At 36.0% G+C, this 24405-nt stretch overlaps 1 protein-coding gene across 2 annotated transcripts in view; it reads left to right on the top strand.

The window, feature by feature from the left end:
* LOC149279484 (ecto-NOX disulfide-thiol exchanger 1-like) overlaps positions 1 to 21420 on the top strand; it is a 114609-nt gene extending 93189 nt beyond the window's left edge. For both annotated transcript variants that reach the window (XM_089501109.1, XM_089501110.1), the window contains 5 exons: positions 3926 to 4033; positions 10391 to 10448; positions 14377 to 14466; positions 16481 to 16566; positions 21289 to 21420. In XM_089501109.1, coding sequence (XP_089357235.1) covers positions 3926 to 4033; positions 10391 to 10448; positions 14377 to 14466; positions 16481 to 16566; positions 21289 to 21420 — 474 coding nt within the window. The remainder of the gene's footprint in view (positions 1 to 3925; positions 4034 to 10390; positions 10449 to 14376; positions 14467 to 16480; positions 16567 to 21288) is intronic.
* Positions 21421 to 24405: the final 2985 nt, after the last annotated feature.

Genomic DNA, 24405 nt, shown 5'->3' with positions numbered 1-24405 from the left:
TTACCATGTCCAAGGCTGGACACTCCATTCAAAAACTGGCTTTTTAAACGTATCACAATCATTTTTTGCAACATTGACATGGTAACGTCTTCTATTTGTGTGTGGAGACAAATCAAATGTATTTCCCATGTGCCTGATGATGTTACCCATAGTTACCAAGTTAACCTTTATGACCTGTAATTATTCTATCATTATATACTGAGGCAGACATTCATGGTGGTACAGGATAACTTATGAGACTAGGGTTACCACATCAGCCGTGTTTTCCAGGACACATATAACTTTTACATATTGCTGACCAGACTAAATAAAGTGCTGCCCTGCAGTATGGATGATGTATAACTGACTAATCAGTTCCCTTCCATGAGTCTATACATCCCACATACTGCAGGGCAGCACTTTACCTGTGCTGGTCAACAATATGAGTCATAGTTTAGTTCATAACTCCCATTGCTACATACTGAGCCAGGCACTGATGGTAGTACAGCATAACTCCCACCACTATACACTGAACAAGACATTGACAATTGTGCAGCAAAACTCCCATCACTCGCACACAAATGCTCTTTCCCACTCCTCCTCTTTGTTCTTCCTCTTGGCTCTTCTTATTCTGTCTTCCGGTGTGCCAGGATATGGCATCAAATCAGTTGCCAGCGCGAAACGCAAGGGAGCAGGATCAAAGGTCTGTATCAACTCTCTTGATTGATTTTAAGCCGGTTAGAGGGAGCTCTTTGATCTCTACAACCGAGCCTGCTCCTCTAGCAGCGGATATTATAGTCCATCTCTGGAGGGGGCGCACCCCATGCCGACCTGATGGCACCCACTGATGGGACCACCACCCACCCCCTGGTACGTTACTTTATGGCCAAGAGGAGTTTTGCCACAATCCATTGCAGAGAAGTATCAAGCTAAAGAATGAGCAGTGCTGATTCTCAGGAAACTGAATATAGAGCTAAATATGGTGGAGAGTACTCAAGTTTGCCTGTACAGATGACCAGGATACCATAATTATGTTTACCATAAGTCTTTAAATCATTCTTAATGTACATAAATTTGACATCATTTATTCATATTATTAGGTACATTATCAGTGTCATATTATTATTAGTGTCTTTATTTACATTTTATACATTTAAGTTGCTAGTTCTACCAATGTTAACACAATGACACCATCCCTACAGTAAACATTTTTAGCAGAATTTATATATTTACATTAATTTCCTGTATGTAACAGATCCAACATCTGGAATCTTTGAATCCACTTAACAGCATCATTCTGTTAATAGTCCAAGGGGCATATTCACATTCTTTCCCATACAGTTTTTATCAAACTCTTCTGACAGCACCACGTGAGGCTTGAAGTTGTGATGATTTTAATGTTTGCTTGTGTTATCCTACGCAAGGCTGCATATTCATTAATCACACAAGTCAAAAAATGTGCTTCTATAATAATGTGACCATAATTCATTTTTTTAAAGAACGTCTCAAAAACATAATGCATTTTCTGCATCTAATTTTTTTCCTCGCAAAAGCTGCTTATGTTAAATACATTTTCAAGATTCATTTTTCACTGTCACATATTTATATGTGATACAATAGCATCAATACAAAGAATTGCCATTCATACTTTAGAGGGAGTAGAATTTCCTGTACACACGTTTCAGTATACTAATGCTTTAATGAATGTTCTTTTAAGACCCTCTAGTATTTTTTAAATATTTTATACATTTTCCCCCTCTGTGGCTCTTTTTTACTTTACCAAGAGGGTGATAGAGGAGTGAACCAGTCCATACACTCACTCTAACTCATGATGGCAACCATATCGGCTTTCCATCTTGCAACTGAAAGTCATGATTTATTCTTTTATATTAACAAACAAAAATAAAGATATTTCTACTTTGACTGTATTGGATGCCACATACGTGGTTCATAGTATCTGTCATCAAATTGTGGTGCTAATGTTTCACTTTAGTATTACCATGGTATATGTTACCTGCTAGTGGATTACACATGCCCAGCCAATGTATTTTACATTTGATTAGGTGCTGAAATGGCCTTAACATAGTCTGGTCGTAGTTCCTTATGAAAGGATCACTCCAGCCATATATTCATGTTAAATACATATTGAAGTCCATTTTGCAGGACTACAGTGCAAATCACTGCACACAAAATGGTGCAGGCATTTTTTACTTATTTTAGTTAGAAAATGAGACTTCTGTCTCATTCCATTCCTCCCTGGTTGCCTCCAAAGAAACCATGAAGCATTACTATGCACACTTCTTGCGGACCAACTTGATGTAGACCTGGTCATCAACATGTTCACTGGTCATCAACATGTACTTTGGCCTATTTGGCATTATTAGGATATACTAGTTTTATGAGTTGGTTGTGTTATTTCCTCATTATTATACCAGGCTTTAAAGCTAAATCCTGAGTAAAATGTTTCCAAATGATTCTGACTGTCACAATGGGTTAGAATGAATTGTTTATTGTAATATGTAATTATACTAGTAACGATTACTTAGTGTAGAATATTTAGGCAGCCTTTAAGAAATAGTTTACCAGAAGTTGGAAAACTTTCCAAATAAACAAGAGTTGGCAATGCGATAGAGTGAGAGTATGAACTGAAGAATTCATTTAGAAGAAATGAATTAAATCTTTAGGTAATGAATTCCTCTTCTAAGGTTTGAGATAACAGACAGCTGGTATCTGATAATTAGTATTTGGATATAAATAAGAACGGCTGACGTATCCTGGATTGCTAGCATGCTATAGTCTGAGAATAGTCAAAGTTACCTCGTTGGATAAGAATTTTTTGCAATATATGTGCTTAACACTTTGCAGATATGAGTAGACACGTCTTGAAACACATTAAATACCTCCTGTATCTGTAAGATGATGCCTTCTTGTGTAATTAGTTTTCATTTTAGGTAATTCTTTTTATAAATATAGCTTTGTTAGTCAGACTGTATTGAATGCTAACAGTGGCTCCACAACCCCATGTCTCAGGGAAAACAACTCTTTACATCTTTCTCTTTGCATTGTGTAATTTTATAATGAACTTGAATGGTGCTTAAAGCAGTTGTCATATAAGAATTACAATCTGCATTAATCAGTAAAGTGCACACATTCTATACCAATATAAAATTACATATATACCAAAATGAAACTGTAACAAATCAACCACTTGTCAGGTAGAAATGATAAACCTTCATTCATTCACTATTTTCCTAGTAAGGGGAAATAAAGCATAATGCCGCCTTACATGTATTGAGAAAAGCGACACATGGGAATGACACCTAGGATCTATGTAAAACGTGTACGTCTGTTTATGTGTTCTCTCCCCCCAACTAGATCACTTACAAATATTGGGTAGGTACTCCTTGTTATGTGGAGTTTAAAAATACCATATGTTAAAGCTCAACTAAGTACCTGCAAATGTAAAAGTCAGTAATACAGTGTAGTAGCTGTGGAGTTATGAGCAAAATGTGTATTACAAACACTTTAAAAGTTGCTGACCTGTTACTAAAATATTAATTTTTAATAGACTGTACACTGCATTCTATTATTTTATAATTCATCTCACTGCTTGCTGATGTCTGATAGGGTCTCAATTACACAAAAAGACAAAGCAAAACTTCTTCTTACTGGTATTATTAATATTTTATTAGAAATAGTGAATTTCAATTATTTTTTAGTATTTTTTTTTGCAATCTTGGCTGCATGGCTTATATTCCCAGATCAAGTTGTTTTAAATGCTCTGTACTATGTTCTTCCAATGCAAACTCAGAGAACCTGAACAGTTTGAATAGTACACTTGGAATACTCTGGATTACATTTGTAAGAGCTGAATAAACAACAATTTAAAAAAACTATCAAAGTGAATAATGGAACAGTAATGACTTTTCTGTTCTTTGTTTTGCAGCAATTAGTAGCAATGCAGGAGGAGTTAAGCAACAAAAAGACTGAGCTGGAAAAGGCTAAGGAAGAGCAAACACATGCGCAAGCCCTTGTCAATGTTCTCAAAGAACAGGTGAGACCAAAATAAGCCATTGAAGTGATACTACATACATATCATGATAATACACAGTGCTGGTTTGGTCCAAGAGATGAGTCAGTTCCATCAGTGGGCCAATTTGTTGATGTTGATTTACCTAAAGCAAGGATGTCCAATAGTGGCCATCAAACTTACATGGATTATCAGAAGGAAGGATTTTACACTGCTGAGTAAAGGATGATGTTAAATTTTGAATACATGATAATTAAGATTATATGCAGTCACTTAAGTGTTTCCAACCTCAGTGATCTACTCTTCTAAAGGAGTCAAAATGCATTACTTTTGACCAAAGACTCCGTCTTCTCTTGGATTAATACTACTACATCCTTTTAAATTCCAAAATCCTGGTAGACTTTACAGGCCTATGAGTTCAACAACACTGACCAAAGCTCTCAGATCCTCAGTGGTCCATCTGTCTGATGTAAATGTAAAAAACACAAACGTGAAATATTTAACCAGGTGTTTAAGGAAGCAGGACTAGAAATGTTTTTACATTATTACGTTTTCAGTAATATAAATTATATTACAGTTTTTCAGTGTAGGTATAAGTAATGCTTTTTACCTGGTTGAATGTCTACATGGGCCAAATCTGGCCCCCGGGCCTTATTTAGCCACCACTTTCCTATCACCAGTCAGTGTCCTTCACACTGAACATTCTCTCTAAAAACTTGAAACTTAATGACTAAATAGTCGATTTGTGAAAGTGTGTATAGCTTTTCCCCCAACCCATAGTTCCGTCAAATAAGTTTGAAACTCCTTCAAAATATGATTGACACGTTATCTTGTTTTAGATTAAGCCAACAGATGTATGAAATGACATTTTTTCTGCAAGGCAGAACATTCTTGAGTTTATGGAAATCATGAAAATAGAACGAAACAAAACTTAATAATTAAAATCAAGCAACGGCTACTGCTGATGAAAATTAGTTTGTCAAATGTCCTTGTGTATGTACAGGCAGTTTCATGATGATGATTTATACATTGTATCCTTCCAACAAATTACTCACTTTTTTTTTTCTGCAATGAGTTCTGTATCACTCACAGAGTCGCTCATCTGTAAAGACATGCAATCAGTAGTAGAACTTTCTGAAATGAGTTTCTGCTCACATTTTATTTGCGGTGCCCTGCCTGTACAGCAGGTGCATGTTGTAGCAGAATAATATCACACTGGTGTGACCTCTGTTAATTAAGTAACCCAGCTGCCTCAGCTTGATTCTCTCCATATGGAATTGGCTGGGTGAAGAAACGTTCAAAAATTGTATATGGCGCACGCAAACCACTGTGGAATATGTGGTTTTGATGCAGAACATTGTAAAACCTTAAAATACACGTCGTTTCTGCTTTTCTTTTCCAGAAAGCAAAAGCTAGGTTTTTTTGCTTATGTTGGGAGAGAACACAGAAAAGTATTTCAATGTACATATAGTCTTTTATTTGTCAATTTATATGATAACAAATGTGAGATTTTTACACCAGGTTAGCTTTGGGATCAAAATTGGTGTGTGCTATCAAATATGTATGATATGCCATATTATATGAAAAGTTGCCATTAAAAATAAATACATCTAAATGTATAATAAAAAGGTGCAATAATAATTTATACAACTTTTTTTTTTAAATCCTCGCCTTTTATCTTTTTATTATTGTTCCTTTTCTTCTTTCTTTGTAGAAACGTTTATGTGTGCTTGCCTTTTGAAGAAGCCTTATTGACAAAACCCATCAGGTTTCTGTATAATCATAAGAACAGAGTTTGCCAAATTGAAAGCACTCTTTGTGCTCACTTGTACATTCAATATTTTTTATGTTATATACATTTTATGACTGCACCTTTTTATTATTGTGTATTAAAATGTATTTGTTTTTAATGCAAACTTTCCATATCTATATTTAATGGCGCTCACACCAGTTTATTCTATTTATATCGGCCCGTCTTTAGACAATCAGGGACTGCTAATTGGTGTTAGTAGCTGCTATTTTTCTTCTTTTATCTATACTTTTATCTATTTTTCTTCCTGGCGCAGACTGATACAGAATTTCTCATAGCTCTGGTATCAGCAGTATCAAATGCGGGTCTGAATGAACTTATGAAATCTATGTTTGTAAATATGGCTTCAGTCATAAATGTGCCCACCGGTTAGCTACTGAAGCAGAGCTAGGCTACTTTCTTATGCCTAGAATCTTCGCCCTTAAAGGTCATCTTCAATGATGGAGCTATACTATGATATTTTTTGTGTGGGGCTGAATAAAGAGGTGGATTGTGTTTCTTGCAGAGCACAGTCAATCATAGTTTGATACTGTGATATAAATCGCTTAAAGGCAGATTACTAAGTAAACCAGTATATTTCCATGTAGTCCTTCCTTAGCTTGTGAACGAAACTGAGTGCTGATAAAGATAACATTTATACAAAATCAGCACTTTTATACACATACAGCATTGTATGCACAAATTTAAGTTTAGTCGTGTTTTTCCATTAATGTCTAGGAAACCTAGAGAGCATTTTTACATTTTAGCTGTGTGTCTGTTTTTTTTTCATTCAATGTGTAAGCGCAAAATATAAAGATGGTACTTAAAGGGACACTCCAGACATCACATACAGTTTAATATGTATGGTATCTGCGTGATCCATGTGTCTCTTGCAAATGCATGGAGGGCTTTTGTACAATCCCGAATATGCATTTGGCCCTTTCCTCACCCCCTGGACAGTAACTGTAGTTGACCTCTCCTTTTCCTTCTGCCGTAATAATACTGGATTTATGGTATTGCAAACTATTTGTCTCTTGCTTTTGAATGGTTGATGGTTACAGTAATAATTATTCATCTTTAGCGGTCTGAACGGCCACAACCAGCTCTGTGCTGTTCGTAGATGAAAAACGTAAATGTTAGTGAATGTGTGAGCTTGGGTATATTTGAAAGAGATAGTGTGTATGTCTGTGTTTATGTGTGCTTGCATTAAATAGTATCACTAAAGGGACTATCATGTAAATACTATTCCTCATGTTCCAAAAATCTTTAAATGTGATCTATATAAGGGGTCTCAGAAAATTAATAAACATTTTCGAAACCTACTAGAAAAGTTGTGTAAAACAAGGGCCTGTTTTAATAGTTTCTGAGCAGTTAAAAAACAGGTTGTTTTGTTTTTTTCTGGTATGTAATTGGAATTAACAGATAAGAGGCCAAGTCTGCGTTTCCTCTCATAAAGAACCAGGCTTTTGCCTCCAGCAATTTATAGTATCATTTATCCAAATAAGTTTTTAAACAGTTTTCTTTGACACATTGCTTACTAGTCTGTTTCTTTTATGGTCCAATTACCTACGTTTAAAGTGATGGTAACGTAATAAACTGGAAATGCTTACTTGTTCAAGAAATTTTTCTTTAATGCCAGAGCATTTTTAAGAATTATATATATATATATATATATATATATATATATATATATATTGATTCTTGTATCCACAATCTTTAATTTTGTTTACAAAACATAATAAACATTTTTTTTAAAGAATTAAGCTGAAACGCACCAAACATTACACTTGGAAAGTATGGTATTAAAAAATGAGACTACATGGAAACTCCAATAGAAAGAGCACAGAAAGTATCAATGTAACTTTTATTTAAAATACTTGTTACTCTAGACATTTTGGTGGCTTGTTTAGGAATAGAATAAAAAAAAATAAAAAAGCAAATCCAGTCAACCCAGTGCCTACCGCCAACATTACAACATACTGACATACGTAAAATGAACCCCGAGTCACCCTGGTACTGTGCATTATCATGTTAAATAAATTAAATGAACCAGTCAAAGCTATGCTTTATATAATATGTTCTAGTCTGCTAGACTAATTGTTATTGGTAATATCCAATATTGTTCAGCTTCAAAAGACTCTCTGAGGCTGGATTTTAATGTAAGTAACGGATAATTACTGCATTATTGACACATTTGCTGTGTTCCATTCCTCTGCTGTATTCTCCAGAGAGGTAAATATTTCATTATATTCTGTGATGCCTTTCAAAAAAGGGGCGCCTTATTGTTACGTTTATAGACATTGCCATTGTGTATGCACATGGAGAGAATGAGTTTTTTGATGGCTTTGTACACACTGTCTGTTTCCTGTCAAAACATCAACAGTATAAACGCAAAACACACAAACTGTATTTTGAAATAGAACAGCTAAAGGCCACTGTGGAACTACCAAAGTGATTTGCTGTAAAGTAGAATTCACCATAAAATATCATCTTTCCATTACTTACGTTTTAAGTGTCGCTGTCGACATATCAATAGAGCCTAAACAATGACTAACTACTTAACATTTGTAAACAGAATATATGTATATATGCGAAGACGCAGGTGTCCATCTTTAGCATTATTAAAATATTGGGAGGTATAATCAACAGTTACATTATAACATAGTAACATAGTAACATAGTTCATAAGGTTGAAAAAAGACCAAAGTCCATCAAGTTCAACCTATATACATATTGTGTCCCTACTGTGTTGATCCAGAGGAAGGCAAAAAACCCTTATGAAGCAGATGCCAATTGCCCCATACCAGGGGGAAAATTCCTTCCCGACTCCAAATATGGCAATCAGAATAAATCCCTGGATCAACGTTCTGTCCCTATTAATCTAATATCCATAACTTGTAATATTATTGCTTTCAAGAAACACGTCCAGGCTCCTTTTGAACTCTTTTATTGAGTTTACCATCACCACTTCCTCTGGCAGAGAGTTCCATAATCTCACCGCTCTTACTGTAAAGAACCCCCGTCTGTGCTGGTGTAGAAACCTTCTTTCCTCCAGCCGTAGAGGATGTCCCCTTGTTATAGATACAGTCCTGGGTATAAAACATACCATTTTGTGAACAGACCCATCCAAAGCCTCGGCTCTGTTTTTTATTGTCTATCTAACCCACAGCACTCTGGAACCTGTGGATACAAAATGAATACAATGAAATCAATATAAAAGTTTGACTGTTTCTTCAAAATAATTATATACTAATGAGAATAATGGGTATTGAGCAATTTTCATTTAATGTTAAACATGTTCTATGCATAGACATTTAGCATTATAGACATTTAAAATCATATATACTAATATGAAAATGATGCAGAGTTATTATTTTATATAATTAGCTTAATGCTGAGCCAACGTCAATAACGCCTACATTTACAGAGTGATAAGCCCATGGGGATACCAGAAAAGTTAGTGTGTGTGTGTATGTGTGGCTGAGATGTGTATGTTTGAGTGTGTGTTGATTTGATTAAGACTGCATTAGTTTAGCCGGTAGATGGGTGAGTGGTGTCGGCGTGTTCAAGGTTGTGTCAGTTTGACTGAGAACGGTGAATGTGTTTTGTGTCATTGTGAAAAAGGGTTGCCAGTATGAGTGCATGTCTTAAGAGGTTGAATCTATTGGTGTTTATTGGTGTTCAATCTATATTTGCAACTTTGCCCCTTAGCTTACCTGGGAAACGTCTTGTGGGGAATATGACAATGTTGGGGTTATGATAAAGGGGTGATGAAAGTTGGGGCACAGTGGTGGTAGGGAAAGATGTCACAACATTGTTGGGGTTAGACTCCTGCATACATGTGCCGCATTATAAAATTTAAGGTGTTTAATGATTTCAAGGGCTTTTTTTTGTGTTCCTGTTGGAAACAGATGGTTACTGAAATCCAGGTATACATGTGATAAGATAAAGAGCATATTCTACTGATGTCTTAGTTTCTTGATTCTAAAACCAACTTCCTGTTGCTAACATGCGCTAATTTTAGATAAACAGTGTTGTGTGATGGAATGAGATATATATATTTATATATATATTTCATTTCAAGTCAAAGGCTTTTTTTCTTTTATTCACATACATAATACAGTCACAGTTTGACAGTATCTGGTAATGGCATGTTGTATGGAATTTTTTTTTAATTTAGGTAAAGAAAATTAATAGTGGGGAGCCAGCTTGCCACCATTATGCTGAAAACCAATTAGAAACACTGTTTTGTAAAGCATTTTTATCTCCTGCAGATAAACTTTCCAACCTTGTTATTTCCAGTATAACGACATCAACATAAAAGTAAAGTTTCCTCAATCTGTAAAACCTTCCAAAGATCTTTTACCACCTAGAAAAATGTCTAATCATGGAAAGTAAATGTGGCGCGCTAAGTTTTCATGTAAATTCCAAGCTCCGTTTGATCATGAACAAATCTGTACAAGTGCAAAGGTTCCGTTCATACAGTCGGTAACACTTCTGGGATCCCATGTTGGTGATTTGCAAATCTTCCAGGGATGATTTATTATAAATATCCTAACTATTATTTTATTTATTTTTTTGTACCTGTACAGCTTAAAGGAACCAAGGAGGTGTCAGAGTGCAACAACCATGATTATCTCATCAAGGTAAGTTACCCAAAAGATCAATCCAGTTCAATGGGAATAAAAAATGTAAAATGGACTAAAACTTTGTGTTGATAAGTTGTTGGCCATCACATGTAAAGGCCTGGGGCATGTGGGATGTGTACTGAGAAGGGGGTAGATTACAGGAACAGCCTCCCAGCAGAAGTGGTAGAGATTAACATAGTATTGGACTTTAAACATACATTCACATAGTTCTTAATAGAGGGAAAAAAACGGGCTGACTATATGGGCTGAAAGATTCTTATCTGCTGATAAATTCAGTTTCTATATTCATATAACTGAATACAACGCATATATGCTTTGAATGTGCTGGTTAGCAACGAGTGAAATGTATGTGCATCTTGGAATTCGTTCGCATGATGTGGTCACTCTCCCTATTAAAATCTAAAACCTAAACTTTTTCTTATGCACTTTTAAAGATAAAGCCAAGCTCATCTGCTGCATTGCACAGACTGTTTAAATAAATTAATAGCTGTGTCTGCTATTAAAAAAAACATTGTGCTAAAAACAATTTTTAAGTCTCTATTAATTTCCTGTTTCTTGTTTATTAATTACACCGTTGCAGGTTACATAAATCAGGAAAAGATTGGAGAACACACTATTCACTCTGAGGAATATTGTGCTCCGGGAGCAGTACATAGTTTTATTATAATCGGATATTAATAAATATACACTCTTAATTTCCTTATGTCTGTTTGGTAAATTGCTGCAGGCTGAGGATAGGGAGGAAAAAAATGGTGCAATCAGTCTGTACTGTAATTAAAGGAAGGGTGCTGGAAGAAGCGGCATAGATTGGCCTTTCTAGAAAATAATGGAATCAGCAATTCTAGAGCATAACGGCTGTAAGGCATGAGCTTCGTATTTAGGTTCAGTAATTGAGCCCTGTAGCCTCACAATAGACAGCAAGTCTTTGCAATCAGTAGATTGAGGGCCGCAAAATGCCACTCAGGGATTGCAGAGCAATACTGTTCCTTATATTCAGAAGCTTCAGGGCAGATGGGCAGACCTGGGACCACAGGCTATAACCAGGCAGAACAAGCAATTTATTGCAGTAGCCAGCAGTTTAAAGCACCTGCGACGGGGTAACTGTGCAGTCCCGGCAAGCAAAGGAAGTCTGCGAGCAAGAAACGAGGGCACAGAGGACCTAACCAGCTTCCTGATTATTCAGAGGCTGATCCGCTGGAGTCACCTGCTGGTTTAACTTTCAAAATGTGTTGGTTCGCTTCTTGGCAAACCTGGGAGAGATGACTCGCACTGTAAGGAATACTTAGCAGAAAGCCAGGAAAGGGTTGATGTGCCAATTCCATTCGTAGGTCTAGGATTTGGAGGCCATGGGCATATTGAGGGAACTGACGTGTTTACTGTGACGGGCTACCAGTTCCTTCACCCCACATAAGATCTCGTTCTTTTATAATGAGCAAAATCTGGTAATTCAGCTATGGAACGGATGCAAGCGTTCTATATGAGCGTGTTAATGAACGTGAGTGAGTAATTACACGTGACCTTATGGCTGAAGAGGTAGCACGAGAGCATGCGAAGGGCTGTTTAAATTTATATAAGACAGGAGCGGGGTTTCACTGTGATGAAATGCTATGCATGGCAAACCCTGCTTTGATACATCATCATATTAATGAACTTTGAAGAGTCCAGCGTAGGTAAAATGTTATTGGCACCTTTTCTGGCTTAAGTATTCATTTACAATATATAGGTTATATACTACCTACTAAGTGGACAGACCCTAGGTATCCACGATCATTTTTAACATTTTCCCATCAAGCACCAAACTGGAATTATTTTAAATCTTTATTTAGAATATAGATACACTGTTAGAAAAAATAGTTGTAACTGCAACCTTTCCCTTTAAACAACGAGGGCCGCGATAAAAGCGTTTGCAGATTTGCTCTGAGCGCCTGCTGTCACTTTGCAAATGGTACCAGAAGCATAATGTGCGGTAGTAGGTGGACAGATATAAAAGGCAGAACAATACGTACCATGTTTTTCAGAATACGCAATGCACCTGATGGTAAGGGGAGCCAATTTTTAAACGTAGAAAGAAATCTTATTCACGAGCTGCTGAGTTATATTAACAATAAAACATTTAACCAGTTGTTCCTAGTAGTGTCTTGAATACCATAGAAATGCTGCATTGAAAAAAGTAGAGGCTTCTACTACATACAGTTTACAACTTGTACAATATATATATATATATATATATATACATACATACATACATACATATATCGATGTTCGGGTTACACCAGTACCCGATATCAAGATATTATTATAGAAACAGAATTCTACGGCAAATACGAACCATTCGGCCCATCTAGTCTGCCCATTTTTCCTGATGTAAGGGGTTTAAGCCTCTTATATCAGTCTTTGATCAGGTCCTATGGTGAGGAAAGCTTAATGTCTATCCTATGCCTGTTTAAATTTCCTCACCGTATTAGCCTCCACCACTGCAGCTGGGAGACTGTTCCATTTATCTACTACCGGCTGAGTAAAATAGAACGTGCTTACGTTACATCTACGACCCACCATGACCTCTTGTTATAACATTGTTAAATCCCTTTAAGTATTTAAATGCAAACCACTTTCCATATTTGTAGCTTTCTTTTGATCTCTCTCCAATGTTTCGATATCCTATTATCCCCTAAAATGTAATATATATTGTATTATCGATATACATTGTATCAATTATCTCTCAATGTTGTGTGTGTGTGTGTATATATATATATATATATATATATATATATATATATATATATTTATAATATAGTCTGCTTGCATTTCTGTACGCATAGTTATTGGGACAGACATCTTTTATATCCATGTACAACTAATTTTTATTTATTTTTTTGGCAAACTAATACAGCTCATTTTTTTGGCATTTTACGGTTTTCTGTTCCAGCCTCCTGGAGAAATGCTACACAATATTCAAATGGGATATGTAAGCTGCAGATCCCAGTGTCCTGTAACCACTTTTCATATTTTCTCTTCCACTTGTTCAATGTCTGCCAAGAAACAGATTAAGAATGCAAAGGGGAGTCAAGGGATAAATAAATGAGATGCTTACATTCAGTTCCCCACTAAACATTACAAACATTACATGAGATTAATAACATTAACTGCATGAGAGAAATTACTTTACAGTTCATAGGATAGCAGTCTAATGTATAAAATACAGTTAAATGGAGTTAATATTTAATGTCTATTATTCTTTGAAAAAATGTGTTGTGGACACACACATTTTAGTTGGCCAAGCTCCTAACTTTTAATCTTTTCACCAAAGATGGGAACACTGGCAGCGGTCAGTAGTTATATTGTGACTGTAAAGTTCTTCCTTTAATATATATATATATATATATATATATATATATATATATATATATATACACACACATACATACATACGTTGATTTAAAAAAGTACATATTTTAGCTATTTTGTAATAGGTATGCATTGTATGTAAACATTCCTGATTCATACATAGCATATGTTTTATATTGTATTAATAATTTAAGAACATAGCCACATCCAATATAGATTTTTTGGTGAATAAATCTGCCTTTTATTTTATAGAAGCTACATAAATAAACCACCCACCATTAAAAGGTTACAGTGAGCACTAGACTTCATTTACATAATTCTCAGTATAATTTATCATGTTTATTTTGCATGAATAAAGAGATAACTTTAGTTTTAGAACTGAAATTCAAACAAACTAGAGTAAAATGTAATTTTCAATTAAAAGTTAAGATTGACCAATAGGCGGCTTTATTTGTGGGGGGTATTTGTTTTTTTCAATGCTTCTTGGCAATAATTGCATAGCAACTGATAATGAAGTAACAATAAACCGTTATAAAAAAAATAAAATGATGTTTCCTTTGTATACTTGCAGGAAAACGGTACAGTTAGCGTTGCGGTCTTCAACCATGATAAAGAGAAGGATGCTGAGAAACAAAGGCAGTGTTTTAAATCAGAGAAAGAAGCATTGCTTATAGGTAAGGCCAGATAACTAACTACAGTCTGTCACTGATGGAAGCAAATCAAATCAACTTCAGATCCGTCAAGGGGCCGTCTAAGTTGCCAAGTCTGGAATAGGCGGTAGTTGATGGTAGAAGACTGTGACCAGAATGGTAACCGTGTAGTTGTGTTAATATTAAAACGCCATTTTTTTTGTTTGAAACAGAAAAGTAAAGCCTTTGAAAATATGATAAACTTTGGAATCCAGAATCAAATTCCATAGAAAACAGAGATCCTCTAATAAGGATATATTTTTTGAGCCTACAGATCTGAAAATGTGTGAAAAACCATCAGTAAATCAGAAAGAAAAATAAATATATTGTACACTAGTGAGGAAACGGATTCAGAAACAGTGACTAGTGTTTGAAACTGATTCCTGGGGGATGAGTCTTCGTTTGTACCATTAAAATATACATGAAACAAAATTCCAGTTTCCCATTTAAGCCAATAAATAAATTACATAAAGTAGAGGAGGCATTTTAGTCTCCAGCTTTTAAATCTCCTCCATCAATTGCATCGCTGAGCGCAGACATTGGCTGTTACTACAAAAGCTGCTCTGATTTAGCTTTCTTTACAGTGTAAGCAGTATTCTTCTTTGTAGTATACACACAATAACCGGCTCCAGCTGCTGCTTCCACTGCTGTAAGCCTTGAATATCTTTCTGTATTGGGCGCCCTCTGCTAACAAATATGTTAAAATAATTTCTGCAGAATCTTGCAATTAGTCTGTGAATGGGCTTTTTAAAAGGTTGATGTTTGAAGTGTCACAGGGTCCGCTTTGGAAAGTTTTCAGGTAAATTGGTCTCGGGGAAGAGCGTTTATATGCTTTATGGGGTCACTATATCCATAACCATCTTTCCCATTTTTCAGATGTTTTATTCTTTAGAAGTCCTTCTATATAAAGAATATTTTCGGTTTGGAAGCTGTATGTGTTGTATATCTTCTGATACCATATATGACTCTTTACAAAAATGTTGTGTGTTAGATGTTACTTATGATGTAATGTTGACATTTTGTAGCAATGCAACTTTATCTACTCTACTGTCTGCCATAGTATAAAAATAGAAGCCCTTTTCCTAATTTGTGGGGTTTTATACAGTGACCTGGTATGTCATGTTCTGCCAACCCACCCCCAACACCATGGATTTTCCAGTTGGTTCCCATTTTTAACAGTTATAATGTCAACATCTTTCATTATGCAGTAAATATGGTATTATTCTTCCTTAGCAGCTGAAAGAATGGTTACGACCTTGAGCTAGTCTACAATAAGCCACAATCATCTGGTACAAAAACAGATTTGGGATTTTTTTCATGTACATGTTGTCCTTGTGTGGTTTTATTCGCCCCACTAGCAACGTCTCAGCCGTATAAAAATAATACAATTTTGAGGTTTGATACTGAGAGGTATTGTCACGTAGTTTTGTTGCTTCTAACCCTCATTTATAATCTTCTGGCTGGTTTATTTTAATATAAAAACAAGCAACTACATCGTGGGGGTTAGATGTTACACAGCATCGTTTAGCAATAATGGGAATTAAATAGTTTTTATGGCTACAAACAGTGTAATTATTGGGAAGATTCAAGTCAATGTGTTTCTTGACACGTCTATATAAAATATTTTCTCTGGGGAACATCCACTTTAAGGAGAAATGATAATTGCTTTATTCCAATCGCTGCAATTTTATATTGGTAAATCAAGCATAAAATTGATGCTTAATAAGCCTGAAGACTGGATAGAAAAAACAGTGTTTTCACGTTGTTTTATCTTACTCACCTGGTTAAAAACTGTTACAGTTCTCCGAGTTATGTGATTTATTATAAACCATTTTTGACTTATTCCTGTAAAATAGGTTATTTTTTTGTAACCATTAAACTGTGAATGAAATGTTCCTTTGCTGCTGGAATAAATAATCTTTAGGTGTGAACTGAGCTGTGCTGAATGTCTGTGCTGAAACGTGCAGTTATACTTATACCTCGTACTTTCCCCACACAGGTATTATATCAACATTTCTCAATGTCCATCCCTTTGGCGCTAATATCGAATACTTATGGTCTTATCTTCAACAGCTGGACTCACGGGTAAAACTCATTTTTATTGCTCTGTTTGTGTATGTGTATGTGCTTTTTGAACTAGATTTAGCTTTCTACTAAACAGAAAATGCTTTTCGAAAGTCTTATTGCACGGATGCTGAGTTATTGGAAATGTTTGGTGCATTATTGGTTGTTTTATCCATAAACTGAATTATTGGAAACTGAGGCAGATGACACATTGATGACATCATAAGCATCCACAAGAAGAGGCAAGTGGGACACTTTTCCCCTTGGAAATTCACTGATACTATGTCACATTATGATGTCTCTGCATTGCCTTTTTGATAGGGCACTATCCATGGATATGGACTTCCGTAGATAACATCACTAAAAAAACTTTTGTGCTTTGCTGATTGCAGCAGTGTCAGAGTGATGACATTCATTTGATCATACTAAGTGATGTGCTCTGAAGACTTCAGATATAACAAATGATTACTAGGTCTCAGGGCAATGCTTTATTCTCTGTCTATGGGGGTTCCGTTCTTAGCTGTGTCTAAATCTACACCTTACCTCAGCAAAATTTAGGGGTTCTGACGGAATGCTGTTAAAATGTCTCACGTTTATAACAAATATTACAAGAGAATGTTTGTAGCACATCCCCAAAGTGTTCTTTTTTATGTGCCTCTACATCAGGGGCGTCCAACCTGCGGCCCTCCAGCTGCTGCACGGTTGGGCGCCCCTGCTCTACATCTTTAATCCCCTGATGTCCCTTTTTTCTACTATCTCTTTGCTGAGTATGAGTGTATGACTTGACAGCCCTAAAAGCTACAGTAATATGTGAATACATTATGTTCCTTGTCAATATCCTCAGTAATACAAATATTAATAGGCCACAAAGTCACATAAAAAATCCTGGTAAAGCCACACATCTAATCAACCTGCTTAACCGTATCCTCCAAATGTTGAGAGATATGTTTCACAAACCGTTATTGTTTGGGAGAAGACTTCGCTATAGACGACACGTAGTGTAGTGGAGGATATTCTGAGTAAAATTTTTAATTTCATTTTATGAATACACTGTATAAATTATTCAGGGTTCAGTTCTAAAACTTTGGTCTAAAACTGTCAATAACATAGTGATTGGATACGGCAGCTGTATGTAGACCAATGTATTTAGCCAAGGATCAAACAGACAGAGATGGTCAATTCTAAGGGCTTAAATATAGATCAAAGCAGAAGAAAGAGTGGTGTTCTTCGTAACACATTTTAAGTGGACTTCAAAAGACATAAAAAGGACCCGGAGCACAAAAGATTTAATAGCTGATTGAAACTGCAGATTTTTAAATGGAAAATGCAGGCATCAGATTAGTTCTTTTATCAAGCAGGTCCTTCCCCATTTAATCGAAATCCTCTTTGATGGGCAGGATTTGTTAGCATGGCCTTCAGTTCTGGGGAAAAAGGTATCTTGGAGTGCCATCATATCACGGCTTCAGAGAAGTAGCACTCTTCAAATCAAATCCAGTTGGTTGTATTGCGTTGATTTGCCACTGAAACTCCCCGGAAGTATAGTGATATATTACAGAAAAACCTGATATGCATTTCTTTACATTATTCTCACAAAATTAAAGTACAATAATCAGAAAGAGCTATAACTAATTCAGTTTTGTCTTCAGACATACTATATGAATAAGGTTGCACTATAATGCAATTCAGTTCATCCTGACCATTCCATTTCCATAGCTAATACGATGCGTTGTTGAGTTAAATTACACAAATGTTTTGAGGGGGTAGTATACAGTGAAAACACTAAGGGGCCTCGAACTGAACCGTGCAAATGGAAGGAACAGTGGGAGAAATAGAATATGAACCTTAATGGAATAGAGGCTCAGAACCTAAAGAAATAGAGAATTGCAGACAAGATACTAGACAAGATGCTAAAGAAATAAAAAGAATTACAGACAAGGTACTAGTGCGTTAAACTGGTAATAAGAGTTGGGAGATATAGTGTGAATTAAAGAGCGTGGGATCAGCATCATTTCTAAATTGTAGCGATAAACAAGAGAAGGAGGAATGGATCTGAATCCTCTGAATCCTACTTCAAATACCTTCAATCTTGTCATATCTGCTTTGTTGTCTATTTATTTTATTTATGAGTAGCAGGGTTATAGCTGACTGAGATTTTTGCTGTGCAACAGATTCCCTTCACTGCTAGAATCGTTACATCAGGAAGACTTAGATGGGCCGAATGGTTCTTACCTGCCATCAAATTCTACGTTTCTGTGTACAAACATGTATATCCCATGTAGTGTATTACATAATTTATTCCAAATTTCAATTTGCGGCAATGCCCTTTAGAGAAGTGGAATTATTACATTAATTGTGACCTTATTGCAATGGAACATTAGATTGAGTCTTCTTTTTTCTTTCAAATCAGCAAATGTTTTGGAGATACAGGTTGAGTATCCCTTATGCACAAGTATTTTGGATTTTCTCTCCTGTGTCCAATCCGTTCCTCAGGATTCTCCCTGCAGACCCAGAGCGCTTCTGGTCCTTTGTTCAGGCTTCTCCAGAGAACTTCCGGTCTGGAAAAGGGAGCGAAAGTGCTCTGCGAAAGCCTGAACAATGGACCGGAAGCGCTCTGAGACAACAGGGAGAAGCCGAAAGGAGATGGGGAAAAGACCTAACTACAGGAGATGTCAGACACCTCTTTCCTGTGCACTCTCAGTCATGAGTGTTTTCTTTGAAACTCAGTATGTGAAGATTCAGAGAAAGCAAATGAAGTGATAGTAGATTTTATTATACGGTTATACAGGTGACCATACAAAAAGTAGGCACACACATGTCCGGGGGCAGCCGGTTTTTATCTTCCTACTCCCCATAGCAAGGCCGCTCCTCTGTGACCCCCTTGGATAGAGTCATGTATGGTCTTTCTATAAACATACATTTTGCTACATGTACATTGTGTTACAAAACTGCTGATGTGCTAAATACCAAACCAAAAATATTCCGTTATTTTGTTTCCTGCCTGAAGCTTTTTACTGGTTCAATATTTGCAAAAGCAGTTTCTCTATTAACCCATTGTTTACTTTAAATTAAAACTTGTATTTTACCCCTCACATGAGTATCCCTTTTCTGAATTTCCTTTATCTGGAAGAAGAAAAAAATTGGTTTTGTGGATAAGGGATATTCGACCTGTACATACGTACCAGGCTATTTTGCCATAATTAAGTTGTGTTTACAAGCAAAATGGGGCAAAACAGTCAATTTCATGTTCTGAAGTCCAATGCCTCCTCCCTACCCAGCTGATACAAAGGCTGCTATAACAAATCAGGCACCACAATAAGGAGGAAGAACGTAACACGGAGGGGAAATAACTCAAATCTAAAGTTCTAATGTAAATAATATCAGAAGTTTCATCTTAGTGGTTGGATCCATTGGCATTCTCTTAGTTTATCTTGTCAGCCTAAACTTTTCACCAAGTAGTTCTGTAATATAGACAGAAACAAGAGGAAATAAGCTTCTGTATGTATCGTGTTACTTGGAATTTATGTTTAGCGCTTTGTAATTTCATTAACCGTGGTGAATTAATTTGCATTAATATGGATGTCACCTGTATTTTCGTAGATGTTCTGCAGTTCAGTAATTTAGCATTCATTAATAGACATTTAGAATTAGGTGTTACTAATCTAACACTGTTGTAGGCTTCATAAAATGCGTTTACGTTGTTAATAGTTCTCAAGTAACACAGTGTGTCTTGTTGCATATTTGGTGAAAGATAAAACACATTGTAGGAATGCATGCTAAACAAATGAATGAGATAATTCAACAGAAGAAGAAAAATATGTATGATTGCAAAACATAATAACTGTAGTTTCTATTGAACTTGATGATAGGTTATTTGTAGCAGTTACTACTTTAAGATTCTGTCCAACCTCTAATGTAACACCTTTGTCCCTAAATGCATAATGAAAAGCATCATTCCTCGTGAGGTTTATTGCCCAGACCATTAAAAGAAAAAAAACTTCAATCGTGTAATAAATGAATAAATTGCTATTCTGATGTAGCAGTGCTCAGGTGATAATTTTCCAGAGCAACATAAGGGTGATTTTGAAGGATTATTGATAAATTACCCCACACCTATTTTATACTAATTTTGGAGACAAAAAAAAATCCTGAAGGAAGCCTTAGTTCAGATATTAACTATCCAAAACCAACAAGACTAAATTTAGAAGCAGATGCTTAGGTCTGTAGCTTTTCAATTCAACATAAATTAAATATGGTTCTTAAACCTGTTTTACATGTTCACCTTTAAACTGATGGGTCTTTTTTTACTATATGTTAAAATATAGTCATCTGTATTCCTCTTTATATAAGTTGTTCGCTCAACATGAGATCTCCAAAGTATGTCCGTTTACATGAGGTTGCAGGATAATACACTGGAAATTAATCTAATTCCCGCATTTTTTTCCCATTATACTCAATTTGTTTAAGCTAAGCATCCAAGTAAGCCTAGCTGCCTTCATTGCCTGTATCATGCGTGCATTCCTTGTCAAGTATTCTTAATTGGTTATTTAACGGAAGACAACACATCTCATAAGAAATCCTGGTCAGACTCCTCAGTCTTAGTATAATCAAAATGGAAAAAAAATGTTGTCTTAGTGATTCTCCTATGACATTTTATTGTATGTGTAAAGACTAAAACATTAATACAGGGTAAAACAACAATCGCAATGCTTTTCTTTTATACATGCATATTTGTTGCCCATGCAGATATCGGCAAACGAAATTGAGTCACTGCTTGTTAAGCTACCAAGAATGTTCAAACAAGAATTCACTGGTGTAGGAGCAACACTGGAAAAAAGATGGAAGTTTTGTGCCTTTGAAAGAATAAAGACTACCTGACAACAAATGGTTTAAAAAGACAGATGGCCAAAGTGCTGCAGCATGGCGGATGTATGAAGTATTAAGTAAACCACGGACATCCTGCAATGCCAATGAAATCTTTAGCTCTATTTGTAATGTGCCCTTGTGAGTGATGATGTCATTGTGCGCCAGACTCTCTATCCCCTAGAATTGTAATAATCCTTGCTCTAGTCTATACGGTAAAGAGAAATAAATTATTATATTTTTTATTTGAATTTAGATAGGTTTGAAAATGTGTTCATTGATGGCTGGTAAGAAAAATCTATAGGATGGTAGGGAAATGCTGAAGTCTAATCTATTCATAGTACTCATTAGACATAGCCCTAAAATTGTTTTGTAGTCGGATTTCCAAAAGAACAAATACAGTTAATAAAAATATAAGGACTGTAATTTGGAAGATGTGATGTAGTATCACAGTTACATGTCAGTGAGCAAAGTATGAAAATTATATATTTATGTATAGGAGCTGCAAACACTTACTTGAAGAATGTCATGTATCAAATTCTGTTAAAATTGTTCCTCCATTTTTTTTGTGTCCATATTGTTTTCATCTGGCTGAAGAGAATGCCAGGTATGCTGTTTTGTTATGTTTAAGAAACTTAAATATTTAATGTTTGAGATTGATGAGGCTTAGAAGTCTACTTAATATTTTAATCGCCACTTGTTTCCCAAATGTGGCATTATTGGTACTGTCAGGCACATGGATTAGTAATACAACTTGAACATGATTCTTATCGATAAAGGTGTTTTCTCCTTTTTTTTTTTTAAACTGCATTAATATAAGAGTTTTGCCTTGCCAGGGGAGATGAAAGCAAGGTGAAACAGCTGATTAAAAATAAATTTATTATTTTTCTAGTTATAACCTCAGTCCAGATATATATATATATATATATATATATATATATCTCATCAACAAATTGTAAATGTATCTTCCTGATGTAAATATGTAATACATGATTGTTGTTTTAATGTATTGGTATGTAAACTATTAAAGTATATGCATAAAAATAAATATTCCACTGCATTATCAAATTTTATATTAAGAAACGTTTTTCCAATAAAGTTGATTGTACAATATATTTTGTATAATGCCCTTGATTGCACTGTTTTCATTCTAAATAAAACACACATTTTAAAAATACAATTTGGCGGGAAGAGGAGATTTTGCGAGTCACAGGTGAGGTAAATTCACATTAAACTCACATGCACTCATAGAAAACAAAGAAACATAGAACTTGACAGGAGAGAACGATTCAGCCCATTAAACTATTTATTTAATAATTAGGAACTTGTCCTATTATAAGGTTAATTAATCATTAATATCACCCAAAATAAATGTAATAAATAGCAAACTTATTGATCCATACATATGCTCACAAATACCAATGCCTTACAGTCACACATGCTAACACCATACGCTCATGCGGACACATGCTAATACCATACACTAATACACATACTCTAAAACTATATGCTGGCATACTCTATGGCATTAGTGTAAGTGTATCACACAAAATGCCATATATGCTAATACCACACTCTTATAAACATGCACTCACTATCCAACAACATGTTAACACAAGTTGACTCTGGCACTATCCATATACACACTGATTCTAACACTACAGTATACATACACACACGTATGCTCTTCTCCCCCCTCTTACCTCACAGAGACTTGACATAGAGCTCCAACCCCTCAGCCAGCCCCTTAGCTGAAAGAGCATTATGGGAGATGTAGTCCTGCAGCAGCTGGAGGGCCGCAGGTTGGACGCCCCTGCTCTATGTCCTTCCCCTTCTACCTTACTTTGTGTGAAGCCCTGTCTTCAGTGCAGCTCACACCCTGTGTGCCACCTGCCACTCTACCGCCACATAATGCATGTTACAAGACTCCACTGGGTGCCTCAGTTACCAGGTACCTGGGTTCCATACATCTGCCTTTACACCCCTGGAACAGGTCTTCTCTGCTTCTGTCTTCAAAATTGAAAGGGAACCTTAAAAGTCAGGCTGGGTTTCATCTCAATACAGCACTTATACTGCATAGAATTATCCTTTAGACTTGGCACTATTTCATGGAAAATCACAGAAATCATGGTACAGTATTAATGTACACTCACTAGCTGCCTTATTATGTTTAATATACACGAATAGCTAATCAGCCAATCACATGGCAACAACTTAATGCATTTAGGCATGTGGACGTGGTCAAGACAACTTGCTGAAGTTCAAACCGAGCATCAGAATGGGAAAGAAAGGGGATTTAAGTAACTTGGAACGTGCCATGGTTGTTGGTGCCAGATGGGCTGGTCTGAGTATTTCAGAAATTGCTGATCTGGGATTTTCACACACAATAATCTCTAGAATGGTCCGAAAAAGAGAAAATATCCAGTGAGCGGCAGTTGTGTGGATGAAAATGCCTTGTTGATGTTAGAGGTCATAGGAGAATGGGCAGACTGGTTCGAGATGAAAGAAAGGTAACTCAAATAAACACTCTTTACAACCAAGGTTTCCAGAATACCGTCTCTGAATGCACAACATGTCAAACCTTAAAGCAATTGGGCTAAAGCAGCAGAAGACCACACTGTGTGCCACTCCTGTCAGCTAAGAACAGGAAACTGAGGCCGCAATTCGTGCAGGCTCACCAAAATTGGACAATAGAAGACTGGAAGAATGTTGCCTGGTCTGATGAGTCTCGATTCCAGCTGCAATATTAAGATGGCAGGGTCAGACTTTGGCGAAAACAACATGAAAACATGTATCAATGGTTCAGGCTGGTGGTGGTGTAATGGTGTGGGGGACATTTTCTTGGTGCACTTTGGCCCCCTTAGTACCAATTGAGCATTGTTCAAACGCGACAGCTTACCTGAGTATTGTTGCTGACCATGTCCATCCGTTTATGACCACAGTGTACCCATCTTCAGATGACTACTTCTAGCAGGATAATGCACCATGTCACAAAGCTCA

The sequence above is a fragment of the Sceloporus occidentalis genome, unplaced genomic scaffold (genome assembly GCF_023333645.1).
Source record: "Sceloporus occidentalis isolate IW3139 unplaced genomic scaffold, rSceOcc1.0.p SCAF_164, whole genome shotgun sequence".
In the NCBI taxonomy this organism is placed as follows: Eukaryota; Metazoa; Chordata; class Lepidosauria; order Squamata; family Phrynosomatidae; genus Sceloporus; species Sceloporus occidentalis.
This window is presented reverse-complemented; position numbering and strand designations above follow the sequence as displayed.